A 25455-nucleotide genomic window follows, 5' to 3' on the forward strand; every position below is an offset into this window, starting at 1 on the left:
CAAGTTAGTCATATAGTCATAGTCAAGCTAGTAACACATTCCTGTAACACGGAATGGACTACTTAATGCCTAGACTCACCACTTTAAGTTTGTTAGTAATAGAACAAATCCTGATTTTTTTTTTCCAGTTTCTTTTCCTATTACATCTTCTAAACAATGTTATGGATAATGAATAATTACAGGGACTTAAATTTAAAAAAAATAATTTCAGGCTGTGTCTCTTCCCAGTTATGGCATGTAGTCACAAACGTGGTTCTTTTAAACACTGCTGAGAACAGCTTGGTTGTAGCATGGACAAGTGTTTATTACAGGGTTTACTGCCTTGTCCTATGATTCCATGCTCTGCAAAGCATATCTTAACTAATTCCCAAAGGCAAAGTGGCAACGCTGTGAAGCACTTGTGAAAACATTCAAACTGCAGTTTAAACCTTGTTAAAGCACAGTTTTTCTCTGAAAAGTGACATTAAAAATGGCAGTGTGGGATCCCATATTTATTGTCTATTTGTGATTTCCAGATCAAACATGCTAAGTGCAACCATATAGCTCCCTTCTAACATCCACAGCCTGCTCCACAGACTTCAATGAGATTAGATAGTTGAAACTTTCATGTTCACCTATCATTAGGATGATGGTCTCCTTAGCATCTGTCCAAACCTGCTGTTCTCACTGAAACAGATACACTTTGGCCTCTTTCCATTTACCTGAATGAGCTCGAGGAGGATCTGTTTTCTTCTCATTAACCTCTTTCAGTTTTTTCACTGCTTACGGGAGTAAAACATCTTTCCAGGCAGGTCAGCGAATCTAACTCTGAACACAAATATACACAAAACAGATGTGTTGAAGAAGGTGCCATCTCTTAACCACAGCCACATTTTCAAGAATTTCAATAGCTTTTTAATTTGTTTTCTGGTCTGTTTCACAGCATGAAATATTTCGATCTCTAGAAAATTCTGATACGAACAGTATTGTCTATATACATTAACCTGTTTAAGCACAGGCTTATGAGCTACAGTTTTATTTCCCTAGCGAGCCAGCTGCTGTGTATTTATGGCTAGCACCAGCAGTGAGAAGACACAGTGCAACCCAAAGCCCACTGAAATTCAGTCACACTGCAGTTAACCATGGGGAGCTTGCCATGGGTTTGGTGCTTTTCCTTCTGCTGTATCTCAGTGTGAAGTAATCAGCTTCACCCACCTGCCAGGGACCTCTGAGTTGACACTGGAGCTTGCTAGTTCCAATCAGGAGAAGAGACACATTGCCATGTCCAGCTCTTGGCCTCTGAGAGGATAGAGCTAGTTTGGCTTAAATAACTTCTGCTAACGGAGTTGCTATAGTATTCTGGCTGACACGTAAAGTAGGTCCCTATATAGACAATCCCATACTCATGCATAAATACCCTGACATGGTCAAAGATGGCCATTTCAAAAACAGTCCTTCCCCCTACCTCACAACGAAAATGCAGAAATGTAAAGATAGAGCCTGTGTATTGGCTCTACTGTCCCTTTATCTGGGCAGTATGTTCATAAATGTATCTAAGAATAGATGCTAAAGTACTAAAAAGCCTCTGAAAAGATTACAGGAACAGTTACAACACCCATACAAGGTGCAATAGTAATCAAGTGGTGACTACTACTCAACAGATGCCAACAATACTCCCTCAGCTCGTAGGGTTTCTGTGCCAGTTTTTACATCACCTCTTACAAAGAACTCATCACTAATTCAAGCGTCTTGAATTTTTATCGTCCTTATGAGTGTAATCAGCATCTGTTTCAATCTTAGGTTATGCTTCGTGGGTGTTCAAATAGTTACAGATGTGTAAGGAGGAATGTGCGAGGCTGTCCTTCTTGAAGAAGATGGTTTCCTGACTTAGCGTAGCTGAATTTTTGTACAAAAATATGCGGGCTTTTTCCACCTCACTCTTTTGCCAATCCCGCACAGCCTGGTGACAAAGGGGCAAAACTGCATAACCCAGTGTGAAGGTGGGCCCCAGATTTCAAATGCTCGAGAGCTGGAATAACCAGAGCTGAGGTTTTGGTCTGGCCTGTGAAAAGGGAGAGAAAACCATCTGTAAAAACTGTAGGCACATCTGGTTTTGGCTTCTGCCCCAGGATCCCACAGCCTCCCATAATGACATTCCAAATATCTGCAGGTTGGGAGAAGAAATCCTTCCTCCGCAGCGTTGCTTGGAAAGCCAAGCTCAGCTCCACGCCTGGTACACGCAGGTTCCCGGGGAAGTTCTGAGAATCCAAGCAGGCAAGACCAGCAGGATTTGATCCTTATGGCTTTAGAAAAATGCCCTTTCCTAAGTAAAAGTGGGGGAAGGAAGAACAGGCCCTGAGTGGGGCTTCTGCTGTGGGCAAGGGCTTGCTGAAAACACTGATCATCACTGGAAAACTCATGACCGCACGTGCAGAATCCCCGTACGTCCCCACAGGTCTCTCCTCACAAAGCCCCTCAGGGCTGGTGCTGGGGCAGCCGCCATGGGTGGGCGTCCTGGGCGGCCAGGCAGCCGCCATGTTGCGCAGGCCTGCCTTGGTGAGTGGCAGGGGCAACGGGGCCATTCCTGGCATTCCTGCCTTAGCAGGGAATGGAAACCAGCGGGATTCTCTTTTCCCTCCACCAAACCCTCCCTGGCCTTCTCCTCCCATCCAGCCCCACTCGTGGAAAGCCCTGGGGAGCTGAGCCGAAAGGAGCCCGCTGCCTCCCATGGAAACGGCAGCCCCCGTTGTGCTGGAGGGCCCTGCGGTCGGGCGGCCATGCTGAGCCCTGGCAGTGATTTTTAACCGTGTCTCCGTGAGCCCTGGACGCTGAGGGACCCGCTGGCGTCCCCGGGCAGTGGCTGGTCTCTGCTCCGGGCCAGCTGCTCAGGGGAGAGGAGGGGGGACAGCCAGCCAGCCAGCCAGAGCCCAATTAAACCCTCCCCTGGCCAGCCCCTGACACTCCCTCCTGCATTTTCCAGTCTGTGGTTACAGCACTCAAAGGGTTCCATTAAGTCATCAAGTTTTACAGGTTCCTAAAAAAAAAAAAAAGGAAAGAAAGAAAGAAAGAAAAAAAAAAAAAAAAAAGCCGGGGGGGGGGGGGGAAGAGACAGCGTGCGAGAGAGAGAAAAGTTTGGTCATGGTAGGGAATGAGTGATCAAAGCTGAGCCAAAGCTTCCTGTTACACCGGGACTATATATATATCGTGTCTTTAATGTTGGGGGATGTAAGCAGGCTGCTAGGAGACTGGAGCGGGAGCTGACTCTCTGCCTGATTTCCCAGCTCGCTGAGGTTTCTTCCACCGACCACAATGAACAAGTTCCTGTGCTGCACGCTTGTGGTAAGTCTCTTCAGAGGTAGATAGGCTTTAAGATGCATTACAGCTTCAGAGATCAGGCTGTAAAGACATATGGCTTTTCTTCTGGTGGGTTGGGGTTTCTTTTTTGGTTGGGTTTTCTCTTAGGTTTGGGGCTTTTTTGTTCTTTTCCCCCCCTTCTCTCCGTTTTCTGGGTAAACCCTTTTCATTTCATCATACCGAGCTTTCCTGGTGAGGTTTGCAGTGCAATGGACATGTCCAGCTCCAGGGAAGCAGCAGGGATTTTCATCCCATTCCTAAGGTAGTGGCATGGTTTGCTTTCCTTTCACCTTTTTTCCTGTCTTTCTCTCTCCGTTTTTTAAGGCTTCATCATACCAGGCTGACACAAAACACTATATCTAGCAATCAGTTTAGAAACTGTAGGCTGGGATGTTTGTTTTTGCTTTACAAAAGCTCCGTCCCTGCCTGTCTCTGTAATCTCTGCTGCAGTGGCTCTGGTCAGTATCCCAGATACAGGGCTGGCTTTCTTACCCGGGAAAACCGCTGTAAACTCCAGGAAAAAAAGCACAAGTGTGCAGTGCTTGTTTTGGCTTAGAAAATTCAGTTTCATGTGCAAGAAAGTGATGAATTAGTAGCTGTGTCAGTAGCTATTACAGAAAAAGTTGTGTTATTAAATCTGGTATAAGCCTCTGCTTTAATAAGGTTTTGTTTACTTTGTGATTTAGCAAGATACTTCCAGATGCAACTTTAGAGATGATAGCAGTGCAGTAAATCTTTCAAATCATTCAAAATGTCATTTAATCCGTTTAGCCATATGGAATTGTGTATGATGTCAGATTAATTACAGCCTGCTTACAGACAGATACTGTGTGACATCTATTCAGAGGCTATTCATCTTTTGGATAGGAAAACATTCAAAGAAAAACATTAAAAATAATATTCACAGCAGGCTGTTATGCATGCCTGCACAGTAACTTGTTCCTGAGTTGTTTTGGTGAGTACAGTGGCATTAATGTTGTGGCAGAGCATTAGAACTGAGATCCATTTATTTTAAAAGCCCTTTATAAATGCAACGAGATTTCCAGGATCCGATGAGTAATGCATGTTTATTACTCTCCGTACAACTTTCTGAAAGAGCTTTTTGAGAAACAAACCCAAAGTAATTAATGGAGCAAGGGAAGCAAAAATTGTCGGGCTCGTGGTCAGCAAATTGAAACACAGGAAAACTTTTTCATTTCATGTATGATGATGTCCCTTCTTTGTCACATGAAAGCACGGGAAGTTAATCTGGGAATTTCAGCAACAGCCTGTTATCAGGTTGTCTTCTTATCTGTGGCTGTCATAAAATAATCACATTGGCATTTTGATTTTGATTAAATGTAATGTGCTTGTTCGTGTTCTCCTGTAAAGTTAATAGTGTTTGTTGAAGTTCAGTGTAATCCTCTGGCAGATGAGTCTTGGAGCTGAAATATGTCAGTGGTGTACATACCGCAGCGCTTAATCATTCAATTCTTTCTTTCCTTTTTTTTTTTTTTTTTTTTTTTTAAAAGCAATTTTTTGAAGTTATTGTGAAGTTTAAGTAATGTCAGATGTGCTAGAGCTCAGACAAGTAATTTTAGTACCCATTTTATAAAACTTGTAAGAGGCACAACAGCAGTACAAAGTTGTGTATGTTTGGCTCCCTCACCTTAAACCTAGTTTGGAGACACCATAGCTAAAAAAGACTCTTTGGACATGATGTACTTTCAGCCTTGGCCTCTTTGCTAAGGTTTCAGAAAGGGGACCTGCTGTGGTGGTGCATGCATGTACGTGTTGTTTGCTGAAACACTAAAACTGCTTACAAACAGACAAGTGTTATGAAATCAGACAGAATTAAAAGAAATTCCCCAGAGCTGGATCTCGTTACTTGTCACGTAACTATCTTGACCCTTAAACTTGACCTTTCTCTATTTTGGATCTCTGGGCGCATGTGACATGCTTTTTCTGGCCTGCCTGTTGGGTTTGCTGTGTGTAGGCAGTGGTGGCTTTGCAGCCCGCGAGGGTAGGAGTTATCTTTCTGTCTGACTTTCCTTCTGTCTGTCTGCATGTGTGTTGGTTAAAAATAAAACACCAAGGTTACCAGAAAATTTTTTAAAAGATATTGTCACAATCTAAATAACACCCACCATTCAAATCTCACAGAAACTTTAATTTTGTTTCTTCTGTGTTTAACTTCTATGCTAGTAGATTTGCTGCTCTGACGGTCTTCCTGGAGAAAAACACCTGTTTGCCCATAATCCTGGGCATAATGTTTCTCGAGCTGGATGGTCATTTGTTAGTAATTCTGTTCAGTGCAAAGGCAGACTGTAGTCATCTTGGTAACATCCCACGTTTGGGTTGGCTCTAAATCTTGATGTCACTCTGGTGAATAATGTTCCAAAATGTGTGCTATGGATGAGACACATCTTCTGGTGAATACCTGGTTAGTCTTTTCTGCTTTCTTCCTCCACATGCTTCAAGGCAAATATAACTCATAGAAACAAAGACTTCCAATTTAGCACTTCTTCGATAAGATGTAAAACTGCTCTTCAGCTGAGTGTCATTTTTCTACCACTGAAAATGAAACAATAGTTTAGACCCCTAAATTGCTTTGTGAATGACAACTAATGGTGCCTTGCAAAGTCTCTGTGAGATCTGAATTGCTGACAGACAGCTGTACTGACAGAAATGAAGACAGTGGTTGATAGCCTGCTTTGAATACAGGTGGCTCAGGAGAGTCACTAGTCACATTCCTTATATAAAGGAGCAGCCTCCACTTTATGAAGCATCTACTGTACAAAAGTAGGTTCCTTTACGTCCCAAGTGAGCGGATTGCATTGGAACAGTTTGGTGGAACAGCTTTATAAGCTAAACTCAAACCAGCAAAAATGACTCCATTTTAGCTTGTGTTGTGTACCTGACGCTCTGCTGCAGTCTGCCGAAAGGTGCTCTGCCTGGGCTGTGCTCTACGTGAGCCTGCGGCAGCTCCTGGGCTCAGCAGTGCTGCATAGCTGCTGGCCCACAGAGGTTACGTTCGGTGATTGCATGGGGCCCCCCAGAGCAGCAAGGTGGGGAGAATGAGAGTTGAGTATCTCCCACGTGGATGAAAGTAACTTCTCCCTCGATGACAAATATTTTACAGTGGCTGTTTGCAATAGATGGCCATGGATCTGATCCAGAATGACACTGTCACATACTGGATCTAGAGATACTGTTTTGATTTGACAAGTTGTTGATTAGGAGAATGTTGTTAATATCCTTCAGTGCTATATTTCACCACTGGGATTTCTCTGGGGTCTGTGCATGATTTCAGTGAGGCATTCTGCCTAAGGGCTGAGGGTAAGAGAAGGCCTCTTGCCTTAGCTTTGTCCAAATACTTTGTGTAGAAAGCAGAGAGTTGGGAGGTTTTACTTTGAACCCAATGCAAACACTAGAGGCAATCTGACAGATGCCTTGAATGATTATTTATCACGCAGGAAAATATGCTTCGGAATAGTTGTGGAATGCAAAACAGAAACAGATTTATCTTTCTCAGCAAATTAAACATTCTTCTTTGGTCTACAACCCAAAACCACAAAGCCAAGCTATATAATAATATTTTCATATGCTGAAAAGCCACTTTCTTTTCTTTTACAAAGCAGTGATTTAAGGGGATGATGCTTGAAGGATTTTTGCTTTATGTGCTTTGTCTTTCAGTTCATTTTAATTCAACAAGAAAAAGCAAGTGGCTCTTTGCCTTACATTTAAAGATGAAAGAAAAGGGCGTGTACTTTTTTCATGCCCAAGATCTAAAATGAAATTTTACAATCACATTATTTCTCTTTCAAAAGCATCTTCTAAGGGCTCAAATAAATGGAATGCACAGGCCTTTTATGTTAGCATTATGCATGCTGACATAAAGATAGTATGGAAAAATACAGCTTCAGGTCTAATGTGTTGAGTGACACAATGAAAGAATTGTTTCTTAACCTTGAGTAACTCATTTTGAATAAATTCTCAGTATTTACTTGTATGACACTGACTTAGACTAGACTTGTATTTCAGTATTTACAGTTCATCTTGGTTCCTCACACAGAGACAGCCATCCTGAGAGGTACCCAGGATTTGTCCCAGGGAGATGGACGAGGACTGAGTTTTTCAGTCCTCTCAGAAATGAGCCTATGACACTAGAACTGAATTTCACCTGACGGGTTGATAGATGTAGTTAATGACACTAGGTTTTGTTTTGGTTTTGGTTTGTTGTAATTATTTTGTTACTGATAGCATTTCATACTCATAGAACAAAACCTCCCAACTCTGGGGAATGTTTTTTTTAAACTGAGCCTTGGATTTCACTACCCCTAGGAAAATCATTTGCAATTGAGTGCACTCTGAAACAGAATAGCAGTTGATTTGTTGGAGATGAACAAGATACTGAGTATCACTGGCTTCCATTGGTGTTGGGATATAAAGGACTTGCTTAGGGTTTAAAATTAAAAGAAGCTGCCTAGATCTTTTCAGTCCATTCCCCAGCTCTTCCAGGAAACCAAATGGTGTATTTGCTTTCAGAAATGCATTGAAAGCTATATTTAAACTGCTTGGCTTTCTTGCACCTGCTTCTCAATGAAAGGTTGTCCCCAAACTTCCTCTGATGAGAGGATCCCTTTTTCATTTGCCATCATCCTTTAATGGAGAAAGTTCTCTCTTGTGTGTTCACTGTCTATCTGTACTGTATCTATAGGTACTGTTTTGACTTGCCAAACTATTAACCAAATCAAGAACCTCTTCAAGATTAATTACTCCATTTCCTGCTGAACTTTTTCTGTACTTCTTCCAGGCTGCATTAACCTTTCCTAAACAAGGATGAACAGAATTTTATGCAATCATCTGAGTGATAAATCCATCACTTTGGCCAGGTGTAGCACTGATAGACTCCAGCTTTGGTTTCTTAAGGCTTAAAAGGTGAACATGCTCGTTGTCCCTACTTCTGATTCCGGTAAACTGAAGCCAGTCTTCTAGTTTCTTTCTCCTTTCAAACTGGAACATGCCGAACTTTTCCAGCAAAAGCAAAACAAGCCATTGCTGGCATGATTATAGGAGAAATCCTGCTTTCTATGAAGCTTTTGGGAAGACCAGTGTTCAGAACTAGTAAGTTCTGATCATGGCATTTTCATGTGCTCAAATAGTGCCATTTCTTACAGTGGAGATTCAGGTGTTTAGTACATAGCCCACCTTTAAACATGGGCATTCAGGTTAGTCAGAGGTTTTACGTGGCTGAGAATCTGCTACCAAGTTGGTTATAGCATAGTTCAGGAGGAGAATGTCAGGAATGACATAAAATGCATTTAATTACCATTTTAATTAGATTTGGGAACACGCTTTTGAACGGCCTCTCCTGATTATCCTTACTTACTGTATTTTAGTTTGCACATCAGAGCAGACTTGGAGTGCACAAAGTGGATTTACAAAAGTAAACTGGATTGATGAAAGTAAATCCAGGGACGGACTCCAGAGACACACCAGATGCACTGTAACCGCTAATGCATGCTCAGTCCACGAGAGCAGACTGAAGTTAGTCCAAATATCCCCTCTGAATCATGCATAATGTGGATGTCAGGTGCTTGGCACCATCTGTTTTGCTCTACAAATCTGCTGTAACAGGTGATCCAACTTGCTAATGTAAGCAGAAATTCAGTGTGTCTTAGGACAGGAGAAAGGACAGTTTAGTGACATTCCCCTCTGACTTATTCTGTGAGCTGTGGGACAAGAAGAGTCTTTCCTTCTGTTTGTGCCAAGTTGCTGCAGTAAAACTAAAATTATACTTAATTACCTTACACTATTCTTCCTGCATTTTTGCAAAACTTCTGAAAAATAGATTGCTTTTACTTTGGCAGTTGATAGTTTGGCAGTTCAAGGATAACTGCTGATTTTCAGGTTGCATATTAATATTCAGAATGCTCATGTGTGCTAGGTGTTTTCAGTCTGCATAGAAGACAATCTTGCAGATCTATTCTCTTAAGTATTATTAAGGGACCTACAGTAGTCTTATGAAGAAGCGTGGTATTGGGGATTGGAGTCTAGAAATGTACTTAACTACATGCTAATAGCTGTATTGGGTCTAAGAAAAAAATGATCCAGAAAAAATGTCCTAAAAAGCCCCATATGCTGTCTATGGCAGGGGCTGATAACTGGTGCATAGAGGAGATGGAAGAAAAAGGCAGAAAAATAGTGATATTTTCCCAAAACACTCCTCTAGACTCAAGGAATTTGTGGTTTGGGGGTTCCTGATCAAAAGATGATGTTTATGTTTAATAGCCCTTCATTATTTTCCTCCATTACTATGTCAAGAAACATTTTGAACTCAACCATTTACAATGTCCTGTGGCAATGAGCCGCACAGCTCACTGTACTAGTAGGATCATAGTAATCAAACAGTAATGGTAATGGTAATCTAGCTCTATGTTGAAAAATATGTAAAGAATGTTCTGGTGAAATACTGAGATACTGATTGAATTTATACCTTTAGTTTGACTGAAGAATCTTTTGTCATAATTGTTTACTAAATAAAGGTGTTGGATCCTGCACACAAATGGCTCAGCCACTGATGGATGGATTATTGCAGCTATACAAGTTGTGTTTCTGGGAAAGAAGACAGGCGTGATGTGCTTTTCTTTTAAAAAGACAAAGAAAATATCAGATGCAAAGACTGATCATCCTTTTAGTGATCCTGATTTATTAACCCTGTTATTATGGTTACTGAGTATGTTTATTTAGATTAATAGTATTCTGGTTGCCATTAACAGTTCATAGCTGTTGGTACTTCCAAAGGCAAAGCTTTGCATGATCTCACACATGTATTGTTCAAGTATTTCTTTTTATTTTTTCTCAATTTTTTAAAATCAATTCCTCTCAAATTGTGTTGAATTGTTTTCATTTTTTTATTGGCTTGCTTTACATAGCTGTAGGTTCTTCAGGAAACATTTTTGCCTACAAACCCCCATGCTCTTATACCCTATTTACCAATTTTGAATTATTTTTAATGTTGAATCATCCCCTGCAGCAAAACTTCTCACTTGTCTCATATATGATTTTCAATGTAAAAACCTGGGTAAGGAAAATAAAGAAAATGTTGTTGCTCTTGCTCCTGCAGAGGTGAGTTAAGCAGTCATGAAATGGTCCGCCTAACCTTTCAGCACCTGAAAATGTGTCACCAAGGGCAGAGGCGTGACTGAGAGGAGCAGATTCTGCTGCAGTGACAGCTTGGGATTTGTTGGGAGCTGTACATTGCAGAGCAGGAAAGCTGGTGTTTCTGCACAAGGACACGCTGCCCGTGTGTCTGGTTGCTGTCTCTAATAATTTTCGCAGTGTCAGATTTTCATCTGAGTTGGGTATTGTCTTGGGTGTCCGCAGACATCTGCATGAAATGTGGGTTGATGCTTATCTTTGTAGCATCTGTGCTGCATGTTGCAGTCTGTTATGTTCAGCAAAGGGAATGTGTGTGTCCATGCCAGTCTTGGACTCTGGGATGCTGTATCATCTATTACTGAATAAAAAACACAGAAGGAAACCTGACTGTTCACATTAACAATTAATGGGATTACCAGGACTTCCTTATTACTAGAGTAATAGCTGTAGATTTACCAAGGGTGGGTGCATTTTTCATCAGCGGAAAGCCATTCACTATTAAAAAATGTGCTGCACCCTCTGGTTAAATAGATCACATGAAATGGATCCAGTTATTTAACAAAAATGGAGTGGTACATCATACTTCAATGACTAGTAAGGAATTTCTCACAGCGGAAGAGATTGTGCATTGAGACCACAAGAAAAAGTGGGATCTCCATCTGTAGAAATCACAGCTAGAACAAGTTACAGGCCTTAGTCAAGGGGAACTAAAAGAGGCTGTGGGGAATAGCCATGCGATCTGCATTTCATTCTTTAGCCTGTCTAAGTATAGCTGTATAAAAAGTGGATTCATAGACCGGCAAGAGGAGGATGCACTTAAGAATATTTTCTTAAGCAGTAAGAGTTCCTAATTTAGGCACCTAATACTACTTGGTGAAAATGCTGTGACTTGTGTTAATGCAGATGAATGATTAAGTTGTCCTTTGCAACCTTAATAAGACTATCACTTCAGAAGTGCCATGCTGTGACAGAAGTGAGGCCCTTAGATGACACCTTTTTAGGAAATGCAGAGTCTGAATGAAAAAAAAGTGTTAATTCTACTCACACTTTGGGGACATCTGCATTGGAAAAGAGGAAAATAACGTTCTTGAAATGGAATTGGCAACTCCTCTGTGCTACCTGACTGGGATTAAAATAGCAACAAAGACAAGTTAGTCGGGTCTATAATTTGAATGGATACGCAGCACTGGGGCAGAGCCATGTTCTCGATGGGCAGAGGGAGCTGGCAGCTGACCCTGTGGGGCTCAGGGCAGTATACAGGGAGTAAACCCAGGACTTACTTTTTTGATAGGCCGGTGGAATCACAGAACCAAATTTTCAGTTACAAGACCAAAAGGATGTGATACGGAGGTTGTTTCAGCAGAAGGGCAAGGTCATCTCAGATGGCTAGATCCCAAGTGGCACCAGCGAAGCAGGCTGTTGCAGGAAGCAGAAGGGCTGTAGCGGTCACGATGTGTGCCAGTACTGAGCCAGGTCCTCACAACAGCTGTAAGCCTGTGGTTTTATATGGGAAGCAAAAGTGTTAGCCTGGCCTCTTCCAGCTCGTGCAATTAAATCTTCAACATACCCTTCATAAACTGCAGCATTCTTTACCTCTGCCTGAAGCTGCATCTTCATACTTGATGTAGCTGCCACGTTTTATCCCTGGAGCTGCTGCTTTGCAGTGCAAGATTAAATAGAAAGCATTAAAATGAAACCTATATTGTTCTAGCCATTCATTGCTGGTGAAAAGAAATATTGTAAGGAGCCACCTTTAAAGGTATCTGTGGTAATGGTGCGGTATGCTGGTCAGATTTGTATGCTGGGATAGCATTTCTTTTGCATCTGAAGTACTGATACTTAGGAACACAGGAGTGCATAATCCCCACCTTGTTGCACATCGAGCGTGTCACCAGTGAAACTAATTGGCCAGGTTCTGTGGTGCCAGGGTGTAAAAGGTCATTGCCCAGTGATACTGAATGCGTGTAAATGAGACAAGAATAGGATCTACACCTACGGAAGAACAAGGAAGTATGTGTGGCAGGAAGATTTTCTGGATAAGATCGTAAAAATTTCCCATTCTGACAGACATAGGAGAGTCTGGAAACTGGTTAATATTTTATAAATTTCTAATGCAAACATTTTTTTTATGATAGTGACATGATTAGATTCATAAACTCATTAAAATGTAGGCTTCTATGTGACCACGGTGCTCCCCAGAACTAAAGCAAGCCATGTTTTATTTTCCTATTGCTAGCTCTTGGACATTTCTGTTAAGTGGGCCATCCAGGACAGCTCTCCCCCAAATTATGCCCATTACTACCCAGGGACTTCTCGTCAACTGCTGTGTGACCAGTGCCCTCCTGGGAGCTACGTGAAGCAGCACTGTACAGCCACCAGCCCGACGCAGTGTGCCCCGTGTCCGGACCAGTACTATGCTGAGGAGTGGAACAGCAATGATGAATGCCAGTACTGCAGCACCGTTTGCAAAGAGCTGCAGTACATCAAGCAGGAGTGCACCAGCACACAGAACCGTGTCTGCGAGTGCATCGAAGGCAGATACCTGGAGCTTGAGTTTTGTTTAAAGCACACAGAGTGTCCTCCTGGATTCGGTGTTGCGCAGCCAGGTACGTACCGCTTGTCAGTGTGCGCAGACTTAATTAGACCTCTACCGCACATCAATGACTCGTAGCACTTACAAGATTAGGAATGAGCCTTGTCCGGATGAAATTACAGGACAGTAAATTGTAAAGCCAATTGAACCTGTTCCTAGTCTGCATCATTTGGACTGTAGCCAGAGGAACATTTCTCAGCGGAATACCCTGCTCCTACTGTAATATATAACTTAATGGCAGTAGCAAATGTAGCAAATTGCACTCTAATGAGAAACATGATGGATTGCCTCTTTTAAAGGAACATTATCTGGAATGTAGTATTTGTGTGTGTGATAAATAATAATGTTTTTCATTTTGAAATCTGCTGTTTCAAACAACTGTATATCTTGACAAACACCAGGAGCACTACATGTTTGACACCAAGTGTATAATTATAACAATATTAATATAGCTCTAGCATCACAGCAATATGTGGTAATAATTAATTATCAGCATCCTAAGTGGAACTCTTAGGGAAACTGTTACTATTATGAAACAAACAACCATTTCTTTGTCAAGCAGGCTGGCGTTGTGCTGTGTGTCTCGTGAGGGTGCAGAGCGAAGTGGTACTTTTCAGTGGAGTGTATTCATTTAAGACAACATAAATTGTTAAACCAATAAGTTCTCTCAAAACAAAATACATCATTTATCATTTGGCAAATGTCAGGGCTCAGTTTAGCTCCAGTATTTAATACAGCCTGAAAGAATTGTAAACTGTCATTGTACAGAGATTGATAACTGCCTGGAGAAGCGTACTGAGGAAGGGAATATGGAAAATCAAAGCATCTCAGACACGAACCCGTAGGCAACCAGTCTCCAGACTACAGAATTACTTCCCTAGGAATTATGTACATAGTGAGAAGCACTAGGGCTGGTTGGCCTGTACATTTGAGAGCTGTGCCGCATGACAGGTTGGGAGTCCTTTCTTGGGTTATGAACCTCTCACTGGAGGACAACTTTGACGTAAGGAGTGTCGCTGCTGTAGCTGCTCAGTAGTCCCTGAGTAATTGGTTACCTAAGCATTACCCTGATGCCCTTGCCACTGTTAAGCATTTCCACTGGCAGCTACCACATTTCCATATTATAAACCTTCATTAACCTAAATTGTTATACCCAGGGGCTTGGGTTAATGAGGTTCCACCGTACCTTGGCAGCAAGTCAAAAGGGGCCAGAAACAAAGTTCGCAGAAAGACCACTTGGGAGCCGAACAAAGAAGTTTAAATTGTCTGAGCAACCAGCCTGCTGCATCTCTGTGAGCACAGTGAAACCGTGGCAGACAAATTTGAATCCCTATGTTCAAAATGAAACAAACTTTGGAAGAAGATAAATTTTTGAATTGTGTAATTTATTGTAAAGTTGGTTTCCAAAAGACTATCAGAACGAACCAGGTAATCCCAAGCAGACCTCAAACAAGGAATGAAGATGTAAAAATAATTGCATACCCCTGTGTCAATAGTCAGCTTTTGAGGTGAGGCATCAATTGAGGGTTTAATAAGCATGGGCCAAACTGTGTCCTGCTTTCTGCCTTGAACTTTGTAATGATGTAAATTCAAGTGTAGTAAAACCTAAGTGTAGAAAAATATGCTTCCACTGCCACACAAGAAGTCTCATTTAAAGCTTAAAGCATTAGAAATCTGTTTCCCCACTGTCAGTTGCTCATGATTACGTTGGGCAGATCACTTTACTTTGGTAGTCCCCTTCTGTGAGTGCAAGATAAAGGTTTTGTTCCTTTCTGCTGTGGTTGGCCCTGCATGTGGCAGAGCGTTTAGCAGCAATGCGCTGGGGAAGCAGCACCGGTATGAGGAGGCACTGTCTTCCTGGCGGCTGCCGTTTCCCTGGGGAGAATGGGGGATTCCAGGCAAATTGGAGGGAGCGGCGGAAAGGCAGATGGGCTGCGGCAGTTTATGCCCTGAACAAGACCGGCCAGATAAGCAGCGAAGAAGAAGGTGGCAAAGCTGGGAGGTGACTTTGTGCTGAACCCTGAGAATGCTGATGGATTACCCAGTTTATTTCCCTCTTGTGCCGCAAAGGTTATAGAGGAAGCTCCGAGCAGAACAACGCACTGTTTGCAGGGACTCTCCTTTCTTCCCCTTCCTTGCTGCCAGAACACAACAGCGGCGTGTCTGAAGCAGGGAAAGCTGCTAAGAATTCAGATGCCTCAGGAAAGGTCATTACTGCTGGCTCAGGTACAGGTCTTGGCCAGAGTTCTGTGCAGCCCCGAGAGAGTTTTGATGCTCTCACACTGCACAAGAAAACACAGGGGCAGACACTGTTGCTGCAGGTGGGGTGCTGGCTGCAACAAGCAGAGGATTTTGGGGGGGTTGGCAATGCGCAGTCTCTGTTTTTTCAGATGAACAAAAACTTCTTTGTTTTCACTTGTTGTCTGATGAGAGAAGTGCTAGGTCACGTATATGCAAGTATTAATCTTCATTTCACAGCTGGTGTAAAACTTGAGATTCATACTCTTTTTCTCTAAGGAAATGCACAAAATAAATAAAATTACTTAAATGCTAGCATTAAAATAAGCATCAACATGTAAATACTTCCAAAATACACTAGATGGAGGCATTTTCTTCTTCAAATGTGTTTTCCAAATATTTCAAAAAAAATTTAAGCATGTGCTTAAGTTCATGTTCAATGCAATATTAGATATTAGACTTCAGGCACTTGCTTAAATGTTGACTGAATAAAGATGAATTAAGAGTGAAAATTCAACAATTATTGGTGCTGTTGCTTTCCTACCACTGCTGGTGGTTAGATTTTGCATTGTTTCAGGTTTCATGCATCAATTGTCTAGCTCTTTGTCAATGTGATAAAACCATGTATTGTCATTCTGTTGTTGTGTTATATTTTTGATTCTGAAGTAAAACTATGCTGTGTAAAAATAAAACACAAAGCAAAACATACGTATGCATATTAAATATTTTTGCTATATTGGAAATTGATTTTATTTGCTTTTAATAATATTTTATTCAAGCCCAGAAAAAAGTTCAAAAATTTTACTGAAATTCTATTTTCATGTATAATTTAATATTTGAGCAGGGAAAGTACTTTTCGGAGGGTCTTCAGTTGATATTTAGTTGGGTTGTATTTTTAGCTAGAACTAAAGTAATCCATTCAAGCAAGGTTCTGGGCAGATACTACAGAGTAAAATTTAGAACAGTTTCTCGTGCCGTTTAATTATTTGACAGAACATTTCTACAGTTGACAGATGAAGGTCAGACATCATGTAACGTCTGAGTAGACTCAAGTAATTAGTGATTTAAAGATATTACTTTACTAAATTACTGATTTAATAAGTTATTACTGATTTTAAATTCAGCAAGAAGTATATGTAAAAGTGCTATTTACTCCATTATTCCAGCAGGAACATCATTTTCTTTAAGAACGTTTTTTGTTTTTCAAAATTGGAGGTGTTGGGTTTGCTTTTTTTCCTAAACGTGATTTCTTCCTAGATCAGAAATGTGAAAAGCAGAAGCATGACAATTTGGAGAGGAATATTTTCTTCTGTTTTTGTATTCTTGTATTTTTTTCACAGTTGAAGTTATATGTAATTGGATGCATTATTTTCCTGTTTCCACAGGTACCCCTGAGAGTGACACTGTATGTAAGAGATGTCCAGAAGGATTTTTCTCAAATGAAACATCATCCAAAGCAGCCTGTCTAAAGCACACGAACTGTAGCGCACTGGGTTTCAAAATAGCATTGAAGGGAAATGCAGTTCGTGACAACGTCTGTCAGGAAAATGCAGATACGACACCTCAGAAATGTGGAATAGGTATGTATCTTATTAAGGAAAAGTGCTCTGAAAACATACCTTTAATTATAGTTAAAATTAGTGTTTCAGCATTTATGATAAAAATATCTAGCTTGTTAGCCATTTGCCTGCTATGGTGATGGCTATAGTACAGTTTTAATTATTGTAGGTCAGACCAAATGGAGCTCAAGCACAGAGAGCACCAGCACTATAAAGATCACTCGTTAGTTTGTTTTTTAAACACTTCTTATCCTTGCTGCTTGCTCTTTTTTTCTGAGACGGGCAGGGTAACATCAGAACAATTGACATTCCTTTTCTCTTTCTCATTTCAGATGTAACCCTGTGTGAGGAGGCTTTGTTCAGGTTTGCTGTTCCTACTCAGCTCACACCTAACTGGCTGAACATACTAGCAGACAGTTTGCCTGGGACAAAGGTTAGCACAGAAAATATCGAAAGGATTAAACAAAGGCACAGTTCTCAGGAACAGACCTTCCAGCTTTTGAAATTATGGAAGCAGCAAAACAAGGAACAGGATATGGTCAAGAAGATTATTCAAGGTACCTTATTTTCATCACATGTATATTAAAAGCAACCTTCTAAATGGCATTTTAAAAATTGCTTGGGATCAAATACCTCCTGGTGATACATTATGCTTTGAGGAGGACCTGCAGGGTTTGACTGCGTTTTATCGATGCCATAAGCACAGTGAAGTCGAGGGGAAGCAGGAAGATAATTTAGCTTCTGGTCACTGAATTCTTCCCAGACTTGTAGCCCCTTCGGGAGCGTGTATGGTGTCACAGCCAGGATTGCCTTTTGAGAGTGCACAACATAGGAAGAATTTTGATCAAGTGGGAAAATGTTTCTCACTGTCGTATCTGAGCAGTGGCTGTTGAGGTTAGAGGGAGCTGGATGCCTGCAACTGAGAGTGCAATTTGTCTTCTATAAAGTAGAGATTGACAGCTCGGACTAGAACATCTATTCATGGACTGGGGACACATGGGACTGAGGAATACACAGACAGGCTTTCCCTTCTTTTTGCCTTCTGGTACCTATTTGTCATGCCAATTCACCGCTTTGTTTGTGCTGAATCTGCCAAGACAGGTGTCAAAGGTGAAATAGTGCTGCAGTGTTAACACCAAGGTGTTTTATGAGAGTCAGGCCAAGTCTTTTCATGTAAGCCATCATCAACAACCACCACATTCGAACAACCTTTCATACGCTCAGAACAGATTTGAAAAATGCTGCAGACACGGGGTTTTTTCCCCTCTCCTTTTTAGTGTGCATGCTTATGTCAGGCTGTGATGTGTCTAGTATACTTCAAAAAACAAAATGACTATTTTAGCAAAGCTTGCCTAGACGTTTCTGAAGAAGAAGAGAAAAATTTTCATTCACTTGAACTAAATATTGGGAGCCCTAACACATACACAAAACATTTTACAAGATAAATGAATCAGGCATATAGGAATATATACTTGCTATGAAGTCTGTAATTTGAGGCTGTTTGTATTTGCAAAGTTAATTAAATTCTTAAGTGTTTTCACGAGCCTAAAGAAAAAGCATTGCTGAGAGAATTATTTGAAATAAAATAAAAAAAAAATATGGGAGAGAATATTCACCTTGAATTTTGGGAAGCTTTTTGCAGGCTGTGGTAAAGTTGTAATACATTGTACTTACCTTTCTTTTCACTTTCCATAGATATTGATCATTGCGAAAATAGTGTCTTAAAGCATATTGGCCATCTGAACCTCACCTTTGAACATCTTAACACACTGATGGTAAGCTTACCAGGCAAGAAAGTGGGAAAAGAGGATATCGAGCGCACAATGAAACTATGTCAACCTACAGAGCAAGTTCTGAAGCTTCTCAATCTGTGGAGAATAAAGAATGGTGACCAAGACACCATTAAAGGTTTAATCTATGGACTGAAACACTTGAAAACATACCATTTTCCAAAACGAACCATCCAAAGTCTGAAGAAGGTGGTTAAGTTTCTTCACAGATTTACAATGTATAGATTATACCAGAAACTCTTTTTAGAAATGATAGGGAACCAAGTTAAATCAGTGAAAGTAAGATGTGTCTAATTCAAGATGTTTTTAATTCTCCACTGACTATTTTCCCCTAATTACTGCCAGCAGTAATTAAACTGGAACGTTGTTTCCTTACATTATGTCTTACTATTTATAGAAATGCCTGACTGGAATAGCTCTAAGTCTTTTGCAGTGTTGTCGGAGTTTTTTTAAAAAAATAAAATCACTTTTGTAAAAGCTATTACCCTGTTGATAACACTAAGAGCCTGATTCTGCATTTTTGCACATTCAAGAGTTGAAAAGCCCCACTGTAGTCACTAGATGAAAAAAGAATGCCGGACCAGGCTCTACTCCAGTATTTGCTATTTATATTCTTTGAGGAATAAACAGTTTTGTTGTACATATTTATTAAGTTAAATGGAAATTGTATGAGACTGAATTTTAGGAAGAGAAATGAAAAGCACACTGTATATTTTCTAGCTAAACAAAAATGATCCCATATATTTTTCTGGCAAAATTTTGTAGCATGCTGTAAGAGTTATTAATTTCTTTACATTTTGTATTTAAAAAAGTATTATTGCTTAGTTTTATTTGTATAAGTTGTGGTATCTTTTGGTAGGGATGTTTTAATTTATCCAATGATTTTAACTCAAATACGGTGAAAATATAGCATAAGTGACCTGAATATTTAAATATTCTGTGAGGAAGTGAATGTACCATATTTAAGAAGCTGGATTTTTATATAGAATTTCATAATCTTATTTTATAAAACAATTAAATTTTTCAGTTTACTTTTTGACTGGTGTTTTACTCTTGACTCAGAAATAGGAACTAATAACAAAGATCATGTGGATTTCATGCCTTATCTTGGGCTTGGCTCTGGGCTACTCCCTGTCTGGTCTAGTAGTTAATATGTGAGCCAAGTAAATATTGACCAGCGCTGGATTTTCATGGTCACTGTACAGGTGTGAAAGAAGGTAAAAAGTATTAAAGGTCCTAGTTCAGAGGGCCCAGGTGGTTGTGATACAACCATAGACACATTTGGCCCAGTGTCATTCTTGGAGAGCTCACAACCTTTGCCCTAACCACAGCTTGTAATTTCATGGAAGAAAGATGATGCACAGCCCTGACAGGCTTGGAAAGCCTCACATATTGCCATGATGTTTAAAGGAAGGGAGCACAGAGAGGTCACATTAAAAAAAAAAAAAAAAAAGAATAAAAAAGAAAAGAATAAAAAGATTACCATCGCCCTCAGCTACAGAATGAGACACCTGCAAAGACATGGCCCCCCAAAAAAGGCAACAGGGAGTAGTGTTACCAAAAGCTCACATAATTTTAAGGGCCAGTCATCATTCACAGTGCAAGCCAAAGGCTTTGGTGGCTGCAGAGGAAGACTGTACTCCTGTTCTTTAAACCACGTGTGAACAGAGCTTGAGTATTCAATATATTCTTCTCCCGTGTGTAAAGGAAGGAAAAGCCATCAGCATTTAGCCTTGTATGACAATATTCCTCTATTACAAATGAGAGGACCTTAAGCAACGAACGAGAAAGAGAGTCCTGGTAGATATGATAGGTGCTCATCACAGCTGCTCTCCTTACAGAGAGTACGTATTGCTTTAAAATACTTGGGTTTCATTTTTCACTGAATTCTCACATCTCTTTTTGTATCAAGAGGAATAAAGTCCCTTTTATATTTCATATGCTATTAGCATCTCATTTTTCAGTGTAGCTGAGAAATGGTGCTGAACACACACAAAAAAATCCCAGTTTTGTGTTCATTCATTTGAAATATTTACATAATTTTACAACAGAAACTGTTTTTACATATAATTAAAAGATGATAACAACAGAGTCTCAAATTAGCAAAATAGAGACCAGATGTTTCCATGACTCTGCCAGGTGTGAAGGTTTGGAGTGTTGTAGGTATTAAAATGAGAATAATCATCTTACTGGCAGTCAAATGAAGAGGATCCCACACACCTCTTATAAACATTTCCATCTTAATCCTTTCTACACTAGTTCTGGTTAATACAGTGATTTAGCAATTGGTAGTGCAGTATACAGTAGTAATATAGTTAAAAAATGTATCAGTGGAATCACTGTAAGCTATTGGCTAGAGAAAAGCATAGGTGCTTCATAGTACATGGTACTGTTTTATACATTTATTCTTCAATATTCCAACTAATTATATGTTACTCTTCTTGTAAATGACACTAGATGTTTGTGGTCCTTCATGAATGACAATACTGAAGAAGGTGCTCAGAGTCACAGAGTATAGTTTATGCTATAGGTACCATATGAACATGCTGTAGTTCACTACAGTATAGCCTTGACTGGATTTCATGAGAAACTTTAGCATTAAACTATTACCTGTGCCTCTTAAAACAGGTTTATTTTTTTTTCCCTAAGGTTACACCTGTTTGACAGATTATACCGGTGAAAGCTGATTCAGCTAACCAGGTGCCTACGCTCAAGTAGACACTTTTCAGCCAGTTTATGCCTCATTTATCAATTCAGCTTCACTCAGCTGGAAGGAATCGAACACTTCACATTCTGCAAGCGACACTTAAACCGTATTCCCTTCCCCAAAGAGCCTCCAGCCCAAAATAGCCAAGACAAACAAAAGCGAGACCCAGGATAATGAGGGAGAGGGTGAGGCAAACAGAAAGTGGGAGGGTTGCTTGGAAAAAATGTGGGTTTGGGGGTGGTAGTTTGTTTTTCAGGGAAGGTTGCAGGAGGAAAGAGGAGGTGTGCGGCAGGCAGCAGGTGGGAGAGGGGTCCCCGTGTCCGTGGCACAGAGGAAATGCCACTGTGGGGAGGCAGAGGTGGGGGGAAGGAAGGAGGCGAGAGGGCTGGGGACAACCAGCCAGAGCTGGGCCTTGGGGGTGACATGAAGAGGGATGCTGTGCGCGGGGTACCCTGACCTGCCAGCGTACCAGTGCCTGCCCTCCTCCCAGCCTGGCTGTGAACCAGACCCAGGGGAAGGCAGATGTTTTGCCAGCCCCTCAGCAGTGAGGCTGCCCCTGCCTTGGGGTGGAAAGGAGGAGAGGAACGGGAGGAGAGAGGAGTGTGCTGCCTCCACTGCCTCTGCTGCCCAGGGCACGCTGGGGTTTGTCCTGCCCTGCCGGCTTCTCCTTCACCGAGAAAAAGTAAAAGCAGTTTCAGGAATATTTGAGGGAGACGGTGAGATGGGCTTTGAGGCAAGTCCTTCAGCTGTTGTCTGTCCAACTGTGCTCTCAAAGAGTGGAAACGACCCTAAGTTATCAAAAAAACCTGTGTGTTTAAAGCAGAACCTGATGATTTCAAAATCTTCTACAACCCCATTTTTTAGATCTTTTTTTATACACACTTGTCCTCCAGTGAGGCAGTCTTTTGTGTCCCAGAAAATATACCATGTTTTGGGGTAGGAGGTAAATTAAACAAGAAACTAGATATTAAGCTCCTTAATCTTCCCTTTTTTTAATGCTGTTCGCATCACCAAGCACAACAGATTCCATGTCCCTGACTGTGACTCATAGATGCTCTCATAGTAAAATTACCGATAAATAGTATGGTCTGCTGTAGACTGAACATTTGAAAAAAAAAAAAAAAACCCACAACAAAACCCAGGTATTTGATAGTTTTTAGAACGTTTAGAGAGCCGGATAACAAAGGTTCAAATAATGAGTTAGGAATGTGCACATGTCTGTAACCAAACCACATACGCATGCAGCCCCCATACACCACGATTATAACTTGTGCTGGGGGCTTTGGCAGGCTGTGATGATGAATTCAGTTCAACCAAACCCTTCATCACCCTCAGACCCCCACCCCGTCTCTCCTGGTATGGATCAACATTGCCACCTCCAAGGCAAAGGTATCTGGTTTGCAGGTGAATCACCGTCAAAGTGCCCGAATTTTCAGCCTTAAAGTAACTCAAAACTGTGGCTCAGAAATCAGCAAATATTTATAGGAAAAAGAACCAGTAGTTTCTGCAGGCTATCAGAAAGTATTACACTTTGGACAAATGGCAAATATAGGAAATACCCACACTCCAAAATATTTCTTTGTTGAAATAATGTGGAGAAGCAAAAAAAAAAAATCAACAAAAATAACTGAAAAAGAAAGAGTTTTACATTTTTCTTCCTTCACCTTAATTAGATGGTAGAACCAATATTGGCCATAAGCTCAGTAGTAAGGAGGGATAAAAATATCTACAAAGCTAAGGCTGTAGTCATTGCGTAAGTGACTATTCCCAGCGGAGTCGACAGACAAATCTATGGAAAAGGGTGTAAGAATGGTCTCAGAATCGCAATAAATTGAGTAATCCTATTTTTATATTGGAGTCTTGAACTGAACAAAATTTGAGACAAAGCAGGTGAATGCAATGCAAATGTCGTTTATTCCACTCATCATCATCTTCATCCCTTGTATTTATGGCAAGTTTGCGTAGGATTCCTCTGTTTGTCTTTTTGCATTTAAAAAAAGTTCTTTCATACTACCAGGTTATTTTTTTTAAATCTTCCTGACCTTTAGTACCTAGGAGCTTATTTAAAAGGAACCACATGATGAAAGATTGTGGCTTTGGCAATATTTCTTATATGAAGAGTACAGGGCGTGGTTCAATAACGGTGAAGAGAGAACTTTCTGGAGAATATTTTTCTCCTTTTTTTTCTTTATCTAAGAAGGAAATTCTTCGTCCACTTTGAAATAAATAAATAAACTTTCTGGCAACTAGGATATATATAATTCTGGATGTGCAGAATTTCATCAGCACACAAAACAAGACTTCTGTCCATCGATGGTTTCGTATTTGTGTTGTGCTTCAGCTCTGCCTATGGCATTTAAGATGAGTGGAACAGTATATCCTAAAGGACGATTAATCCCACGTAATGCAATGGAAACTCAGTGTCAGTAAGAGATGGATCTGGTCTTTGCATTATTTGAAAGGGACAGGCAGACACAAAGCTGAAGGTGCCTGAATTCCAGTAGGCTTGCAGAGGCTGCTCACTCCCGGGCAGGATTAAGGAAGACTAACATAGACCCATGTTTTCGGGAAGGGTGTCCACACTCGGGAGATGTGTCAATGCTTGAAGAAGGGTGTGTTTTTTGGATTGCAACAAAATAAGCCAAGAGTGGCTGGCAGGCCGGTGAAGCCAGCGGGAAACCGGGCTATTCCCGTCTCCATGAGGTAGAGAAGAGCAGCTTGGTTTTACGGCGCGTGGGTTGGGAGCCAGCACAAGGATACAAGGAATAGGTAGTTACGGCTGTTGAGATGTGTTTTTGAAAGTCTAAGTGGACTGACATGCTGAAACCTCAAGAAGCCAGAGGAACGATGCAGAAAAACTACACTTTGTGCCTCAAAATTAGACTTTCTCTCTTGAAACAGTCACAAAACCCAAGTACTCAGAAAAGAAGAGGTTTCTTTGGCAGCTAATGACAAAGACCCCATGTCAGTATTTGGGTGATTTTGTGTTGATAGAGGATGCTCACAGGCAAGTGATGGCAGCACCAGTGCAGTTCAATGCCTACCTGCAGAAGTGGTGACCTGCTGATGCTCCCAGGCTTTCTCTGTACCCTCCGAGGACTTGGACACTTTCAACTCAGCACAAGGATGCTCAGCCCCACCAAGAAAATGGCTGCAAAGGTCTATGTGCTGAAACTGGATCCCTCCCTCCTCACCCCATCACTGGCTCAGACGTCTCTGTGAAACGTGGTGTCATAGCCTGGCTCTCCCTCATGGTATGGTCCACCCAGACGATCCCTTTGGGGGCAGACAATTGCTTCACTTCCCTGCCACACCTGAAGCTGCTGGTGCCCACCTCTCCTTGCCCAACAGCGCAGACAGGCAGCAGGCACGGGCTCCCTCCTCCCCAGCCTCAGGGGCTCCTACCCACCCGCTGCCGGGAAGGGGCCCTGACTCAGCCTGGAGACACACACCAGCCTCCAGCCTGGAACGGGGCCACGCCAGCGGCTGAGTGCGTATTAAACAGCTGCAGAACGATGGGCAGGCAGCGACTGCATTTCAATTAAACAGGCATTGAAAAAAGTGCAAGCAGAAGCTGCATTTGTGTTAAAGAGGCGTAGAGAAAAGTGCCTGCGCAGACGGAAAGCGATGGCCAGGACACACAACATTCTCCCTCCTTTTCCCCAGCCTCTGAGGAAAGCAGCCGCATCTGCAGGCTATGAGATGTTCCTCCCCACATAACCCACCATGAGGCATTCACCACCCGTACAGTGGCTCAGCCTCCAAAAAAAGGGCTGGAGGGCTGTGGCCACTGACCCCGTGGTGAGCCTGCGGCTTTCCGTCCCTGCAGCCCAAGGATGGACTCGAGCCATGGGGCTGGTGGGTGCGGAGGGAATGGTGGGTGCACAGGGCGACGTGCGCTCACTCAAAGGGCTCTGTATCTCCAGAACAGCGTCTTTGACCCGCCAGGTGCCACCAGAGGCCGTGGACCTGGTTCCCCCATGTTTTGTGTCTGCACAAATCTGGAGTGACTCCGCAGGGGTCAATGGAAAAAGAAAAACATGTGAGGCAGAAATCTTATCCCAGACAGCCTGGGCAGCCAGCAGTTCTTCA

General features: G+C 41.6%; 1 protein-coding gene across 1 annotated transcript; it reads left to right on the top strand.

Annotated features, from left to right (window-relative positions):
- The first annotated feature begins 2513 nt into the window (after nucleotides 1–2513).
- TNFRSF11B (TNF receptor superfamily member 11b) lies at nucleotides 2514–19692 on the top strand. Its single transcript, XM_080380252.1, has 5 exons — nucleotides 2514–3318; nucleotides 12713–13082; nucleotides 16693–16887; nucleotides 17199–17423; nucleotides 18562–19692. Exons 1-5 carry the CDS (start codon nucleotides 3289–3291, stop codon nucleotides 18948–18950), a joined length of 1209 nt encoding a protein of 402 aa, XP_080236378.1. The 5' UTR covers nucleotides 2514–3288; the 3' UTR covers nucleotides 18951–19692.
- The last annotated feature ends 5763 nt before the right edge of the window (nucleotides 19693–25455 follow it).

The sequence above is a fragment of the Falco punctatus genome, assembly GCF_963210335.1.
Source record: "Falco punctatus genome assembly, chromosome: 3".
NCBI classification, from domain to species: Eukaryota; Metazoa; Chordata; class Aves; order Falconiformes; family Falconidae; genus Falco; species Falco punctatus.